Raw genomic sequence first — 15451 nt, forward strand, 5'->3', positions numbered from 1 at the left:
AATAGCATTTTAGATTGTGATATTTTCCAACACTGTTGTAGGAGGTGTCGTAATATTACTGCTAATTAGTATCTTGGATTGCTTGAGGGAGTTACTTGATGATGGTAAATGCATGAAAAGCTTAGCTGTCCAGACACAGTCTGTAAAATTGTGTTTGTTGTCAACTTTTTTTTCTTCCTTTCCCCTGGAAGCTGAGGGGAGTTTTTTCAAGCAGTGCACTTGATTCACTAGTCTGGGTGGCTGGTTTAATCCTGAATTGATTTACTGGAAAGGGCTTCCATTTTCCTTCTCTGTTTTGCTTTCAAGGAAATTATGGCCGGTAACTTATATGAGACTGATGCTTTTGAGCAAAGAAGTTCCCTTCATTTGATTTCTAAAAGATTTACCTGAATCACACACTCGTCTTTATATGGTTTGCTTATACAATTTGTTCGCAGCTACTGATTTGACTCTTTGTACATGAAACAGGTTGGCAACTTCCTTAGGCATATTAAGAGCTACGTGAAGAGTCATGGCCAAGCATCATCCTGATCTAATTATGTGCAGGAAGCAGCCTGGAATAGCAATTGGACGGCTTTGTGAGAAATGTGATGGAAAATGTGTGATCTGTGATTCCTATGTGCGCCCTTGCACCCTTGTCCGGGTATGCGATGAGTGCAATTATGGATCATTTCAAGGTCGGTGTGTCATCTGTGGAGGGGTGGGGGTATCAGATGCATACTATTGCAAAGAGTGCACACAGCAAGAGAAGGATCGTGATGGCTGTCCCAAGATAATCAACCTGGGAAGTGCTAAAACAGATCTGTTCTACGAACGCAAGAAATATGGTTTCAAGAAATGGTGATCTATGCTGAGTTTATGTTTAGGAAACTTATATATTCCCTGGTCTGATCTGAGGTGAGACAGTGTATGAGATCGTCATCTGAAGGAATCTAGTAGTATTCTTCTCTACCTTTCTATTCCAACACTATGTTTGTTGATTTTTTGGTTTAAAGAAATGGTGCTCATTGTGTTTGCTGTAAACGTTTGTTTTTGCTATTTTACCTTTTTTTTCTTCTAAATTTTCATATTTATTTATATTTGTTAATAAATAAAACTACTATTAGTTTATGCATTTTTAGAAATGGAAGATATATTAGAAATCAAGAAACGTGGCCCTAAACAATGTCCCTAAAGTAGTCAAATGTATGAACAACTCTATTGCTTAGTTTATGCGTTTTTAATCTATAGTTGTTTTCTTCCATTTACTACTAAATAGTACTACTTAATTCATGTCTTCTTAATTGCATACTATATAGGCTAGTGACTTTATGAACAAGTTAATGCGTCAAGCGTAATTTGTGCTATTATGCAATATAATTTATGCCTTCTTAATTACATATTTCTAAATTACTATATTCAATGACTCAATGACCTCTCTTTAATTGGATTCCTATGTTGTATTTCCTATATCCTTTATAAAATGACCAAATTTTAGGCAAAATTAAAAGCATTCTTAGGTTAATGTATCTTTTCATATTTTCTGTTTCTCATATACTTTATTTGCGTCTTTTAAATTTAGTTGAAACACAAAAATGGAGACGTGTTTTAAAACTGTGTTTGAAACACAAAGTAATGCCCTCAATTGAATAAAAAATGTTCATATCCCTTTTTTAATATGGTCATGACTAATTAAATACTTATAACATATACCAAAAAGATAATTATTATGCATCAATGCTCTATTCTAGTAGTATTATATTACCCATATTTCTTCAGATTCTTATTTAATTTAAATCATCCCTTTAATTTCTTTAGATTTACGTCAATTCTTTTCTGTTAAACGTTGTATAAGTCTATAGATATTGATTGATATAAATACACATAATAATAGATAAAGCAAAAAATACCTCTAAGAGATGGTATAATTTTTATTGGAGATTAATTTGATGAAAAGCTAAAAAGTGGTATTGAAAGGAGATCATAAAAATTAAAGTTGTGGGATGGCAAGCCACCAAGAGTGGTGCCCAATCAAAGTTGAGAGAAAACTCATTTCAAATCATAATTTCTCATTCACCAATTTCAAAATGCATTCACGAATCTATTTCTCCACATTACTATTAGGAGAATGTAGGCATAAATTTGAATAAAGAAAATCAAGGGGCTGTTCTGTTTTGTGAGTGAATTATTGGTGCAATAAGTGAAGATGGTGTGATTCAACAAAAGCAGGTAAAATCAATTGGACTCATTGTTGTTTTGCTTTGTAGGTAATAATTATCTCCATCATTATCAACAACCTACTATTTAATACTTTTAGGTATAAATGAAATTATTACAATTCTACTACATGCTACCTACATGATATTTTGAAAGATATTACATACTAGACTTTAATACTATAACAACAAACACAATTAAATAAATTTTAGCCTTTATCCGATTGAGAGCTAGTTTGGTACATGTTTATGATGTGTAAATATTATTACTATGAGCCTTAATTAAAACTTAGAAATATTGTTGATTTGTGCCGTCGAATTCAAAACTAGGAATCCAAGTCCTTTTCCGACGTGACATGTCGACCTCCATGTACTAAAAGATAAAATATGCTTTTCTCATTCATGTAGGGATCAGATTACTCGGGGTTCACTAATTACCGGGACCTCTTTTTATATGACAGAGACTGAGATGACTAATCTCAGAAGGTACAAGCCAAGTACAACACCAAATATTACAAACAAGAACAATTCAGGGAGTACAAGAATTGGTAGACTAAACCCTAATCTATTACAAGACATAACCTCTTGCAATAGTACCAGGCTTCTCACCACAATTCACCTGCACACTCAAGAAATCAGTTAGTAATATAAGGAACAGATCCAGAATGGATCTAAAACTGTAAACACAAAAACAGAACACAAGGAACAGAGAAATGGCTCAGGTCGCAACCACGACTACACCAGGGCCAAGGACCTCCTCCGTCCTATCCAACAAGTCACAAGGGAGCACCGTGGAACCAATCTAAACCTCGAACGAGGGTTACCCGACTGCTACCACTTACAGCCACCTCACGCCACAGATCTGACTCAATCACAGCCACAAGGCCTCAAGAACCCTCGGATCTCACGGATCTAAGAAACCAACCGATAAACCTCCCAGAAATCACACAGGGACAAACTCAACCGTTTGAACTCACTCAAATCTCCAGATCAACGCAGAGGTGGAGAGATAACACTCGATCCTAACCAAAAAGAAGAGATCGAAGCCATCGGAGAAGAAAATCGGCCAGAGTTTCAGAGAGAGAGAGAGTTTCTTAGAGAGAAGGCAGAGCGAAAGCTCGAGAAGAGAGAGAGAGAGAGAATAGTGAATCGAATGAGTGAGTGAAGAGTTGAGAGTCGATTAAAGACTCAGAGAAAACACACCTCACAATCCAACGGCTCAGCGCCATAATCCGGGTGAAGATGACACGTGGCAGCCATCGGGTAATCGCTCCATAAGTAATGGGCCAAGAAGAGTTGGACTCATTACACTTAGAACGGGCCATCAATTAAAACGGCCCAGCCGAATTAATTCCAAGCCCAAAAGGTGGTCCATAATTCCACATACTCCACCTTGGACTACCTTTGGTAAACAGAGGAGAGCCTTGGTCATCGTGTTGCTTCATCACAGCCTACAAGGTTAGAACAAGACACCAAAGAGGCAGAGCTCATTAGTCAAGAACTAACCAGGTTGCCTAACAAGACACCAAAGAGACAAAGCTCATTAGTCAAGTAGGTCTTTAACTTTGCCTTGGGATTCTAGTAGACCAAGGTCTAGAGGACCAACAAGGTCTTCCCCCGGGACATGCACATGTACATGCTAACCACAATCAAAATGCAATCTTTTAATGCAACTAAACAGTTTATCAGCAGGTAAACACTTTGTTCCCATGTCAGCAGGGTTCTTATCAGTATGCACCTTATGCAACAATATTTCTTGTTTCTCAACAACATCCCTAATGAAATGGAACCTAACATCTATATGCTTAGTTCTATCATGAAAACAGGGTTTTTGCATAGTTAATAGCAGACTGACTATCAGAATATAAAGCAGGAACAAATTTTAAGAATTTAAGTTCAGAAAGAACTCCCTTTAACCAAATTGCTTCCTTCATAGCCTCTGTGATGGCTATATATTCTGACTCAGTAGTGGAGAGGGCTACTATGTGCTGCAATTGAGACTTCTAGCTTATACAAGAACCACAAACAGTAAACACATAAGAAGTAGTGGACTTTCTTTTGTCCCTATCATTTGCATAATTGGAATCAACAAAACCACATAGATTTACACCATCATCACTCTTCATAAAACACAGACCATACTTAGAAGTATGTTTCAGATATCTCAAAAGCCATTTCAGGGCCTCCCAGTACACAGGTCCAGGGTTTGACATGTATCTACTCAAGCAAGAAACAGCATAAGCAATGTCAGGCCTAGTACTAACCATTAAGTACATCACAGAACCTATAGCATTAGCATAAGGAACCTTTTTCATAGCATGGATATCAGCTTCAGACTTTGGACATAAATCTTTACTCAACAGAAAATGAGCAGCTAAGGGCACAGAGGCTGACTTAGCAGCAGACATGTTAAACTTATGCAAGATTTTAAACACATATGGTTCTTGGTGAAACACAAGCACAGAATCCTTTCTATTCCTATGAATATTAATACCCAAGATCTTTTGTGCATCCCCAAGATCCTTCATGTCAAAGTTATCACATAAAGCAGATTGCACATACTTAATAGATTTAAGGCAGGGTCCCATAATCAGCATATCATCCACATATAGCAACAGAAACACATGAACTTTATCAAGATTTTTCACATATAGGCAAGCATCAAAGGTACTTCTCATGAACCCAAGATTTTGCATACAAGAATTAAATTTGATGTTCCGCTGTCTAGGGGATTGCTTTAAACCATATAAGGCCTTTTTTAACAGGCAAACATGATTGGGATACTTAGGATCTACAAATCCCTCAGGCTGTTTCATATAGATAGGCTTATCTAAGTCACCATGCAGGAAAGCAGTTTTAACATCCATTTGTTTAAGTTCCCAGTCAAAATGAGCACACAAAGCAAGCATAAGTCTAACAGTTGTAAATTTAACAACATGAGCAAATATCTCAGTATAATCTACCCCCTCTTGTTGAGTAAACCCTTTGGCCACAAGTCTGGCCTTGTACCTAAGACCTTCTACCTCATTTTTAATTTTATACAACCATCTGCAGTCAACAACAGAAGCACCAACAGGTAGAGGAACAAGTAACCAGGTACAATTGACTTTCAAAGACAACATCTCATCTTCCATGGCCTTTTGCCATTCATTCCAAAATTTAGATTTAAGAGCCTGTTTATAAGACTGAGGCTCTTCACCATCAGATTCATGCACATTAAAAGCCAAAGAAATCAGGTTAACCAAACCAGTATACCTTTCAGGTTGACTAATGTGTCTCCTGACTCTATCTCTAGACAGGAGATAATCACTCAAGTCTGGACCAGGGTTAACAACTTGGTCATCAAGTAAAGCTGGTTCAGGCTCAGGTTGAGGCTCAGGTTCAGGTTGAGGGTCAGGCTCAGGTGCAGGGTCAGTGGTGATAGGATTTGGAACCCAAAATTGCTCCACCTCACTTGGAGTATCCTCAGATACCTCCACCTCAGTGAGGTTATCAGTGGACTCCACCTCACTAGGAGGCTCATTGTCCACACTTAGAGGAGTGGTATCAGGGGCAGGGGCAGGTCTAACACAGGGGAACTCATCTTCATTGAAGATGACATCTCTGCTTATAATGACCCTGAAGCCAGGCTCACTTCTGTTCCAAATTCTATAACCCTTGACTCCCTCAGGGTAACCTAGGAAGACTCCTTTCTTGGACCTAGGTTCTAACTTGTCAGTCTTGGTATGAACAAAGGCATTACAGCCAAACACCCTAAGATGAGACAGAGAAATTTTTCTACCAGTGAAAACATACTCAGGACACTTTCCCTTTAGGGGGACTGAAGGAGACCTATTTACAAGGTAGGCTGAGGTCAGTAGGGCTTCACCCCAAAATTTTTTGGACATACCACTCTTAGACAGGAGACACCTAACCTTTTCTAGGAGGGTTCTATTCATCCTCTCAGCAACTCCATTTTGCTGAGGGGTATAGGGGGTAGTCTTGTGTCTTTTAATTCCAAACTGAGTACACATGGAGTCCATTTGAGAATTACAAAACTCAAGACCATTGTCTGTCCTAATCACTTTGATAGACTTTCCAGATTGATTTTCAATAAGATTTTTCCATGCAGAAAACTTATCACTGACCTCAGACTTGTTTTTCATTAAGAAACACCAAACTTTCCTTGAAAAATCATCAATTATGGACAGAAAATAGACTGACCCAGAATGAGTTGACGCAGAGGCTGGACCCCACACATCCATGTGTAGGTATTCTAACACACTGTGACTGATATTTTCAGTGACAGGTGTTGGGAAAGACACCCTATGTTGTTTTCCCAAGACACAAGTGTCACAAAAAGGAAGACTATTTTGAAAATCATTTTCAGAAAGCAACTCATTTTTCTTCAAAATATTTAGACCTTTTTCACTCATATGACCAAGTCTATTATGCCACAACATGGCTTTATTAACCCGAGCCAGGCTTGAGACATTATTCACACAGGCCAAAGGTTGAGCAGAACACACATATAGATTACATTTTTTCACAGCTTTAAGCAAGCACATAGCACCCTTACAGATCTTCATAACTCCCTGCCCCCACTTACCCTCTAGCCCATCAAGCTCCAAGCAAGTGCAGGAAAGCAAATTGTAACACAGATCAGGCACATATCTCACATTGTTCAAGTTTAGCACATAGCCATTGCTGAATTTTAAACACACTGTACCAATGCCAAGAATTTGACACTTCTTGTCATTTGCCATAGAAACAAAAGTATTTTCTACAGGTTTAAAATCAGAAAACACAGATTTAAAAGGAGATATGTGATAGGTGCATCCAGAATCAATCAGCCAATCATTTTCAGTAAAAGAGCAACCCAGAGAAGAATTTACAGACAGAATATCATGAGTCATGAAGCACACTCCTTCAGGATCATTATTCTTAGCTAGGTTAGCAATAGAATCCAGATTATTATTACCATGTTTCTGCTTCTTAGGGTTGGGGCACTCTTTCTTGTAGTGGCCTACCTCACCACAGTTAAAACACTTTCTATTAGCCTTAGGATTCCTACTGTTAGATCTAGACCTTCCCTTTCCTTTCTTCTTTCCTTGATCATTAGATTTATTGTTATCATTACCCCCTCTGGTTTGGGATCTACCCCTAACATGCAGGGCTTTAGACTGAGCAGATTTAAAGGCATTATGTTTCTTAATTTCAATTTCCTTAGATTTTAAAGAACTGATGATTAGGTCCAGAGGAGCACTATCCCTACCATACTTTATAGCAGCTTTAACATCATTATAAGAGTCAGGGAAGCATTCATCAAAGCAATACTAGTATATTCATCAATAGTCTTGTCACCAGACCTTTTAATGTCTTGAACAAGTTTCTGGAAAATATCAATGTTATCATCAATGTCCTTAGAAAGATCAAGTTTGAATTTGAAAAGTTTTTCAAGTAAATACATTCTGGAGGACATTGAGGTTTCAATATACAAAGTATCAAGTTTCTGCCATAGCTCAGAAGCAGATTTAATAGACCCAACTTTTCTAATCACAGAATCAGAAAGGTTTAAAATAATGGTTGATCTGGCCAATTCATTCATTTCAGAAATTTTTTCAGCAGGTTTAGTGTCAGGAATAGTTCTCTCCACAACTTTGAAAACTTTTTGCTGAATTAAAATACATTTTATTTTCTGTTTCCAGATAGTAAAATCATTTTTCCCATTAAAGGGTACAATACCAACTGGTTGAGTCATTTTTAAGAAAACTTTCACACAGAAAACAATACCAGCAATCCAGAAAGCACAGCAAACAACCCTACTGTCACAGAAGCTGGACTTAAGAACACAGGACTTAGAGAGACCACTTAAAACAGATATACAAGTATTTCTCATGCAGAAAACACAGATGCAAACCAGGCACACAACACACAGGCAAGTAGCACTCCAACACAGTTCCAAGTGGTTCCAGAAACCCCACAGAAAATGTCAAAACTGAGTTCCTCCCTATCTGTCACGTACACCCCGGCAAGAGGATTTCCCAGTTCGCAATCACCCAATGTATGGGGGCGCAGGGGGTCACTCAAGGCGGTTACCAGTGCAGGGTGGATAGGTAATTCACTCAAGACACAGATTTTGGGCTCTTAGAGACCAACTTAGAACACAAGACATGAGAAAACACACAACAGACTGTAATCAACGGAAGCAAGTTAAGCAGGAATGCATCAAGAAGCAAATCAGAAACACTGGAGCACATAAGCCTAGACCACGGCCAGTGGTATCTACCAGAAACAACTGCCCAATCCTAAACTAGAAAGCAGTAAAAGTTTTAAGGATTTCAGCCAATTTACCAGAGCGGTTACCCTTCGTTAAGGTGTAACCGTCTTACCTCTGGGCCTATACCGGAGGCCGAGCTTTACTCTGACGAGCCCACCTCCTTAATTTTTAGCGACCCGGCGTGCCCAAGTAATCCCCCCGTGGCTCTGATACCACTGTAGGGATCAGATTTCTCGGGGTTCACTAATTACCGGGACCTCTTTTTATATGACAGAGACTGGGATGGCTAATCTCAGAAGGTACAAGCCAAGTACAATACCAAATATTATAAACAAGAACAATTCAGGGAGTACAAGAATTGGTAGACTAAACCCTAATCTATTACAAGGCTTAACCTCTTGCAATAGTACCAGGCTTCTCACCACAATTCACCTGCGCACTCAAGAAATCAGTTAGTAATATAAAGAACAGATCCAGAATGGATCTAAAACTGTAAACACAAAAACAGAACACAAGGAACAGAGAAATGGCTCAGGTCGCAACCACGACTACACCAGGGCCAAGGACCTCCTCCGTCCTATCCAACAAGTCACAAGGGAGCACCGTGGAACCAATCTAAACCCCGAGCTAGGGTTACCCGACTGCTACCACTTACAGCCACCTCACGCCACAGATCTGACTCAATCACAGCCACAAGGCCTCAAGAACCCTCGGATCTCACGAATCTAAGAAACCAACCGATAAACCTCCCAGAAATCACACAGGGACAAACTCAACCGTTTGAACTCACTCAAATCTCCAGATCAACGCAGAGGTTGAGAGATAACACTCGATCCTCACCAAAAAGAAGAGATCGAAGCCATCGGAGAAGAAAATCGGCCAGAGTTTCAGAGAGAGAGAGAGTTTCTTAGAGAGAAGGCAGAGCGAAAGCTTGAGAAGAGAGAGAGAGAGAATAGTGAATCGAATGAGTGAGTGAAGAGTTGAGAGTCGATTAAAGACTCAGAGAAAACACACCTCACAATCCAACGGCTCAGCGCCATAATCCGGGTGAAGATGACACGTGGCAGCCATCGGGTAAACGCTCCATAAGTAATGGGCCAAGAAGAGTTGGACTCATTACACTTAGAACGGGCCATCAATTAAAACGGTCCAGCCGAATTAATTCCAAGCCCAAAAGGTGGTCCATAATTCCACACATTACATTATATGGAGTACAATTTTAAACATTACAAACAATTTTATGTCTAGGAATACTTATTTTTTCTAAATCTTATGGAGTAACAATTTGAGTTATAGTTATACATTTACTTATACTATAAGAGTGACCAAGAACTTGAGAAAATGTGAATTTTTTTTTGAACCATAGGATTTATGAGATGGATCGATTCATATATTCCATGATACAAAAACAAATCGCATTTTTTAAGTTGTTGGCGTTGCTTTTATTTTAATAAGTGCATGATCATAAGTCAATTTATTACATGTTTCAAGAAAACATAACATAAAAGTACATTGCCAAGCATAAGAAAAGTGCATATAATTGAGCATAAAATTGCAAAGGATTATACACAAGTAAGTAGGAGTATTATGTAAGACTTTGGTAATTTTTCACAACTTTGTAAAGAAAAGAACTCTTCTTATAAAAATTGACGTAACATAAGAAGACAGGCACGACAGTTAGGCGTCCAATGCATAGAAAATAATGTTGGAAATCTGTCGATAGAAGTGATAGCGATATTAGACAATTTGATTACACTACTGATTGCAAATTAATAGACGTAGACAGACTAGACTCTTCATTTATTTTTATCAATTTATAAAGTGAAAAGGAAATGAATTCATATAAACGATTGTATGAAGGCATCTGATCTCCATATATTCGGAATAAATTCACTTTATATAAAATCATTTAATTTCATTCCATTCCATTCTCTTCGAAAAAAATCAAATACATATACTCCCAACACGTGGCATGGTACAGATTCTCCACGACTACGCTAATTTTGTATTAATATAAGCTGACTTTGCTTAGATACACAAATAAGTCATACTGTATTAACTATAATAAGTCATTGATTTTAAGCACAAGTACAATTAAAAATTCACTAAAATACAAAATCATTAACCATCATATATTAAATTAGTAGTATAATATTTGTGTCATATAATACGCAAAGGTTACACAACGGCGTGCACTACAAAAAAGAGTCCAAAAAATATTACACTCTACGGTTGTTAGTCAAAACAATTCAGCTTAATTAACGCAGAATGAAAAATTAATTAGCGCCGACAAATCCGCTGTCACGCACTACCACAGATCCACTTAGAAAATCATATTAAATCAATCAAGCTGTCACCAATTCAACTCTTCTTCTCTCTTTCTAGAATATCCTATCATAGGGTTATTGGGAAGCAAACAAAATCAAGAAAACGCCATCTTATGATTCTTATCCATTTTACTTACTTCTATTTTATAATATAAAATAAAATAACATAAATTAAAAATTATTTGGGACAGCACCAGACATCCCAATCCTCCCTCTGACATCATTCTTCACCATATAATTTATAATGCTACTATATTTTATAATTTGTTTTTTATTCATATATACTTGCACACACTAAACAATTTTGCTCTCACCAAACACTCTTCAATGATGAACTTGTAACCTCCAACCATGAAATATCCAAGCCTCCTAGTTCGTTCAACTAGTTGAGAAGGGAGGCAAGGATATGTCACCATCCAAGAGGTCTTGAGTTTGAATCCTGGATGGTGCAACTTGGGATTAATTTCCCATGTGGGCCTGATCAAGGTTGTTTCCTTGGGCTTGGCAAGCTGATGGGCCTGGAACTCGTCTCGGGTGGCGGCTGTTCACGGGCGTAGACCCGTCTCGGGTGGCATCATCTCGGATGGCGGGGTTCACGGGCGTAGACCTGCCGAAGGTGCACGGCTGGTTGGCGGCCTGTCTACCCACCACAAGGGGCTGGTTGGCGGCCCGTTTACGAACCACGAGGGGCTTGGAAAGGGCTGGTTAGCTTGTCGAATGTATCACGAACTCTCCGATGCATGTGTGTGAAGGAAAAAAAAAAAAACCTCCAACCATGAAATCATATAATACTACTACTATACAACATTAAATGCAGAAATTGGAGGTTCAAAAAGCTATTAACAAACCTCAAATCCATGATTCCTTCCCCACAAAAAAAGAACAATAGATACTACCTATTTCAAAAAAAAAAAAACAGATTAATTAACCCAACTTCGAATTCATTCACCTTAGCAAAAAATGCCTCTGCCTCACCGGCCGTCTGCCGATGTGAATGAATCTGCGAAGCCGGAGGGCCGGGTGGGTATGCTCGTCTGAGTGTTGTCGTTGCTCCCCATGTAAGACGAGGAGGCATCGCCGTCCATCAAGCTCATTCCCTCTAGCGCCTGCCACTTCTTGAGCGCCTGAGGCAAGGTCATGTCGTAGTCGATTCCATATACGTCCTCTGGATCAGCGGGCTCTGAGGGCTTCCACATCTCCGCCAGAGACGAGAGCACGTTCACCACATGCCCCATGTCCGGCCTCTGGTACGGCTCCCTAGCTGAGCAGTGCCCGGCCAGCTCTCCTACCGTGCAGATGCTACCGAACGTCTCCTCTGTCAGTTCAATCGTTTGATCAATGGCTTTGCGGAATGTCTCCTTGTTGATCAACATGCGCCTGAACCACGGAACCAAATGCTGGCTGTCGTCTGGGAACGACTCGTCTAATGCTTTTCTTCCCGTTATCATCTCCATTAGAATCACCCCAAAGCTGAACACGTCGATCTTAGTACTCACTCGCCCCGTTACTACAACAACAAGTGCAAAACACATTTTAAACCAATAAACACCAACATTTCTGTGCTAAATCAACATAATCATACAAGAATTCAACAAGAATCAGTTATTCAACTCATTTCTTTCAAACATGTAACAACTCACAGCTAAAAATGTGATCTTTGAAACAGAGGTATCACATAAAAGCATTTATAATCTCATGGCTACCAAAAATCTTAGCAAAACATATAAGAAAAGCAATTGATAGCATCAAAGGAAACAAGTGAACCACCTGCATACTCTGGGGCAAGATATCCAAAGGTTCCGGCCAGTTTGGTAGCAATCGAAGCTTTTCCGTCAGGAGCAAGCCTTACAAGTCCAAAATCTCCTACTTTAGCCCTCATATCATCTCCAAGTAGAATATTAGACGGTTTAAGATCCCGGTGAATAAAGCTCTGCTGAGCCAAACCATGGAGATATTCGACCCCTCTAGCAACATCAAGCGCGATCGTGAGCCTCTTCATCCATTCCAGAGGCTGCAAACCCTCATCTTTCCAGTTGAACAGAAACCGGCTAAGCGTCCCCTGAGGCATGTACTCGAAAACGAGCAGCCTCTCATTCCCATCCAAGCAATACCCCAACAGAGCAACCAAATGCCTATGCCTCACTTTTGTGAGAACAGCAATCTCAGACCTAAACTCATCCAACCCCTTCTCACTGATCACGCCCGACTCCATCCGCTTCACAGCAATCTTAGTCCCGTCGTGCAGCTCACCCTTGTAGACAATCCCGAATCCGCCCCTCCCCAGTATGTTCCGCTCACTGAAATTGTCCGTCACGTTTCTCAGTACTTGGATGGAGATCACCATGTTACCAGCCTCGACAATGTGGAGATCGCTTGGGCCACTGCTCCCGTGGCTGTAGGTCTCACTCGTCCCACCGCCACCACCATTGACACTCGATCCAGCAATGGTGATCTTGACAGCATCCTCAGAACCCGAGAGGCGCGGATGGATGACCGTCGTGTGAGGAGACTGAACCCTCCCACTGTGCTTGCGATTACCTCTGTAAACGCAGAAAACCAGCGTTCCAGCAAGGGCAAGCGCGCACACTCCCCCAACAACCGAACCTACAACTACTCCCGTAGAAGTTTTCTTCTCATTGCCACTCCCCGACCCACCACCACCGCCACCGGTGGATGTCCCGCCTGAGTTCCCTTTCCCACCGCCTCCACTAGGCGTCACCGGGCCATCCTTGCCCAGGTTCACATTCCCAGCAGTCTTCAAATCAAAACCAGGCTTGAACTGAGGAACCTTCCCATAAATCTGATTATTAGAAATATCCAGCTCCACAAGATTAGGCAATTGAGTGAGCTCATTCGGAATAGCTCCGGTCAAGTTATTATTCGACAGAACCAGCCTCTGCAAAGACGCAAGCTTAGCGAAATTCGGGGAAATAACCCCGGAGAGAGCCAATCCTTTAAAATTCACCACAGTAATGTTCTTGCCAATGCAGGTAATCCCCTTCCACGAATTGCAGGGATCGTTCCCTTTCCAGTTATCAGCAAATATAGCAGGATATCCAAAATCCTTCACCACATCAAGCAAAGTATTAACGCGCGGATCACATTCTATCCCGGGATCGGGCAAGCAGAAGCTGTTGCTACCGGGAAACATATCAACCGGCACGCTAAATTTGGGGGTTTTCCCTTGCAGCTTGTTATTGGTCAAATTGACTGAAACTAGGGTTTTCAATCCAACCAAAGAGTCGGGAACTGGACCGGTCAAGCTATTATCCCTTAACGATAACTTCTGCAATTGAATCAACCCCGTGAAATCAGGCAAGGGGCCGGAGAAAGCATTGCTGTGCAGCCAGATATCAGTCAATAGAGTCATGTTCTGGACAACCGAAATGGAGCCGTTCATTCCGACCTTCTGCCCGTTCAGCCACAGGCTCTGCATCGAGGAGCCGGAAAACGACGCCGGCAATGGCCCCTCCAGATTGTTGAACGCCAAGTGCAGACTAGTCAAGCTCGGAAACGTCTCGGAATCGAAGAAATCGGGTAATTGTCCGGAGACATTAGCGTTAGTGGCGGAGAAGGATTGCAAATTGGTGGCGCTCTTGAGGCTGGCCGGAATTTGCCAGGAGCTGAAGGGGTTTTGATCCATGTTGACATTTGAGAGCGAGTTCATACCGTCGAAGAAGTCGGGAGGGACGGAGGTGAAGTTGTTGTTGTTGAGGAGGATCCTCTGGACCGAGCTCAAGCCGGAGAAACTCGGGAGGGGGCCGGAGAGCTGGTTGTTCATGACCTCGAAGATTTGCAGAGAGGTGAGTTTGGCGAGGGAAGGGGGAAGCGAGCCCTGCAGCTTTTGGTTCCCGATTTGGATCCGTTCGACTTGGCTGTCTCTGGAGCAGGAGACCGACTTCCACTTGCAGGGGTCCGCGTCAGTCCACCCGAGTTGACTCGGCGCGTTGATGCTCTTCTTCAGTTCCTGCATCACCGCCGCGTCGCCGGATTGGGAGCGGCAGGCGGTGGCTAGGAACGAGCAGACGACGAAAAAAAGCAATCTTGATGCCATCCGACGAGGAATTGGAAGGCGATTGATTTTGGGCGTTGAAGAGAATGAGGGTTCGAGAAATGAAAAATGGTCTATTTTAGATAAGAGATTATTTTCCGAATTTGTTTCCGTTTTTAGTTTCTGGTAAAAGAGCGTAGGTTTTTTGGAGTTGGGGAGAGGAAGAAAGGGGGAATCTGGAAAGTGGTGAGTGCCATAAAAGAGGAGTGCGGAGATAGAGTGTTTGTGTTTATTGAGAGGAGAGGAGGAGGAAGAAGAAGAAGAAGAAGAAGAAGAAGAGGAGGATTACAGTTGGCACATGTGTCTGGGACCATTTTCCAATTCATGATTTATTACTGTTTTTACGTTTGACTTTGTTTTATTACAGCAAATTTCGACCCCTCAAATCATCACAATCTATGGGTTTGTATATTTAATTCGAAATTGATACGTATTGGTAATGTCATAATTTTATAAATTTGTAAAACAATACTATTACGGAATGAGATTTCTAAAATGTGAAGGCATTGATGGCATTGAATACTAAAAATTTGACAAATTATTGAGCATTCAGAAAATTGAGCACTTGAAATATTTATCCACTTTTCTATTTTTCTTACTTTTAATTCATTTTATTTAT

The 15451-nt window shown here is 40.6% G+C and overlaps 2 protein-coding genes across 2 annotated transcripts; one reads left to right on the forward strand and one right to left on the reverse strand.

Moving 5' to 3' along the window:
• Positions 1–511: 511 nt before the first annotated feature.
• Positions 512–844, forward strand: LOC121757497 (PHD finger-like domain-containing protein 5A). Its single transcript, XM_042153031.1, has one exon. It carries the CDS (start codon positions 512–514, stop codon positions 842–844), a length of 333 nt encoding a protein of 110 aa, XP_042008965.1.
• Positions 845–11559: 10715 nt separating this feature from the next.
• On the reverse strand, positions 11560–15145 carry LOC121758693 (receptor protein kinase TMK1-like). The gene is made up of 3 exons (XM_042154085.1): positions 12549–15145; positions 11757–12288; positions 11560–11677 (listed from the first exon to the last, which is right to left on the reverse strand). The coding sequence occupies exons 1-3, from the start codon at positions 14833–14835 to the stop codon at positions 11674–11676; spliced, it is 2823 nt and encodes a 940-aa protein (XP_042010019.1). The 5' UTR covers positions 14836–15145; the 3' UTR covers positions 11560–11673.
• Positions 15146–15451: the final 306 nt, after the last annotated feature.

The sequence above is a fragment of the Salvia splendens genome, chromosome 12, assembly GCF_004379255.2.
Source record: "Salvia splendens isolate huo1 chromosome 12, SspV2, whole genome shotgun sequence".
NCBI classification, from domain to species: domain Eukaryota; kingdom Viridiplantae; phylum Streptophyta; class Magnoliopsida; order Lamiales; family Lamiaceae; genus Salvia; species Salvia splendens.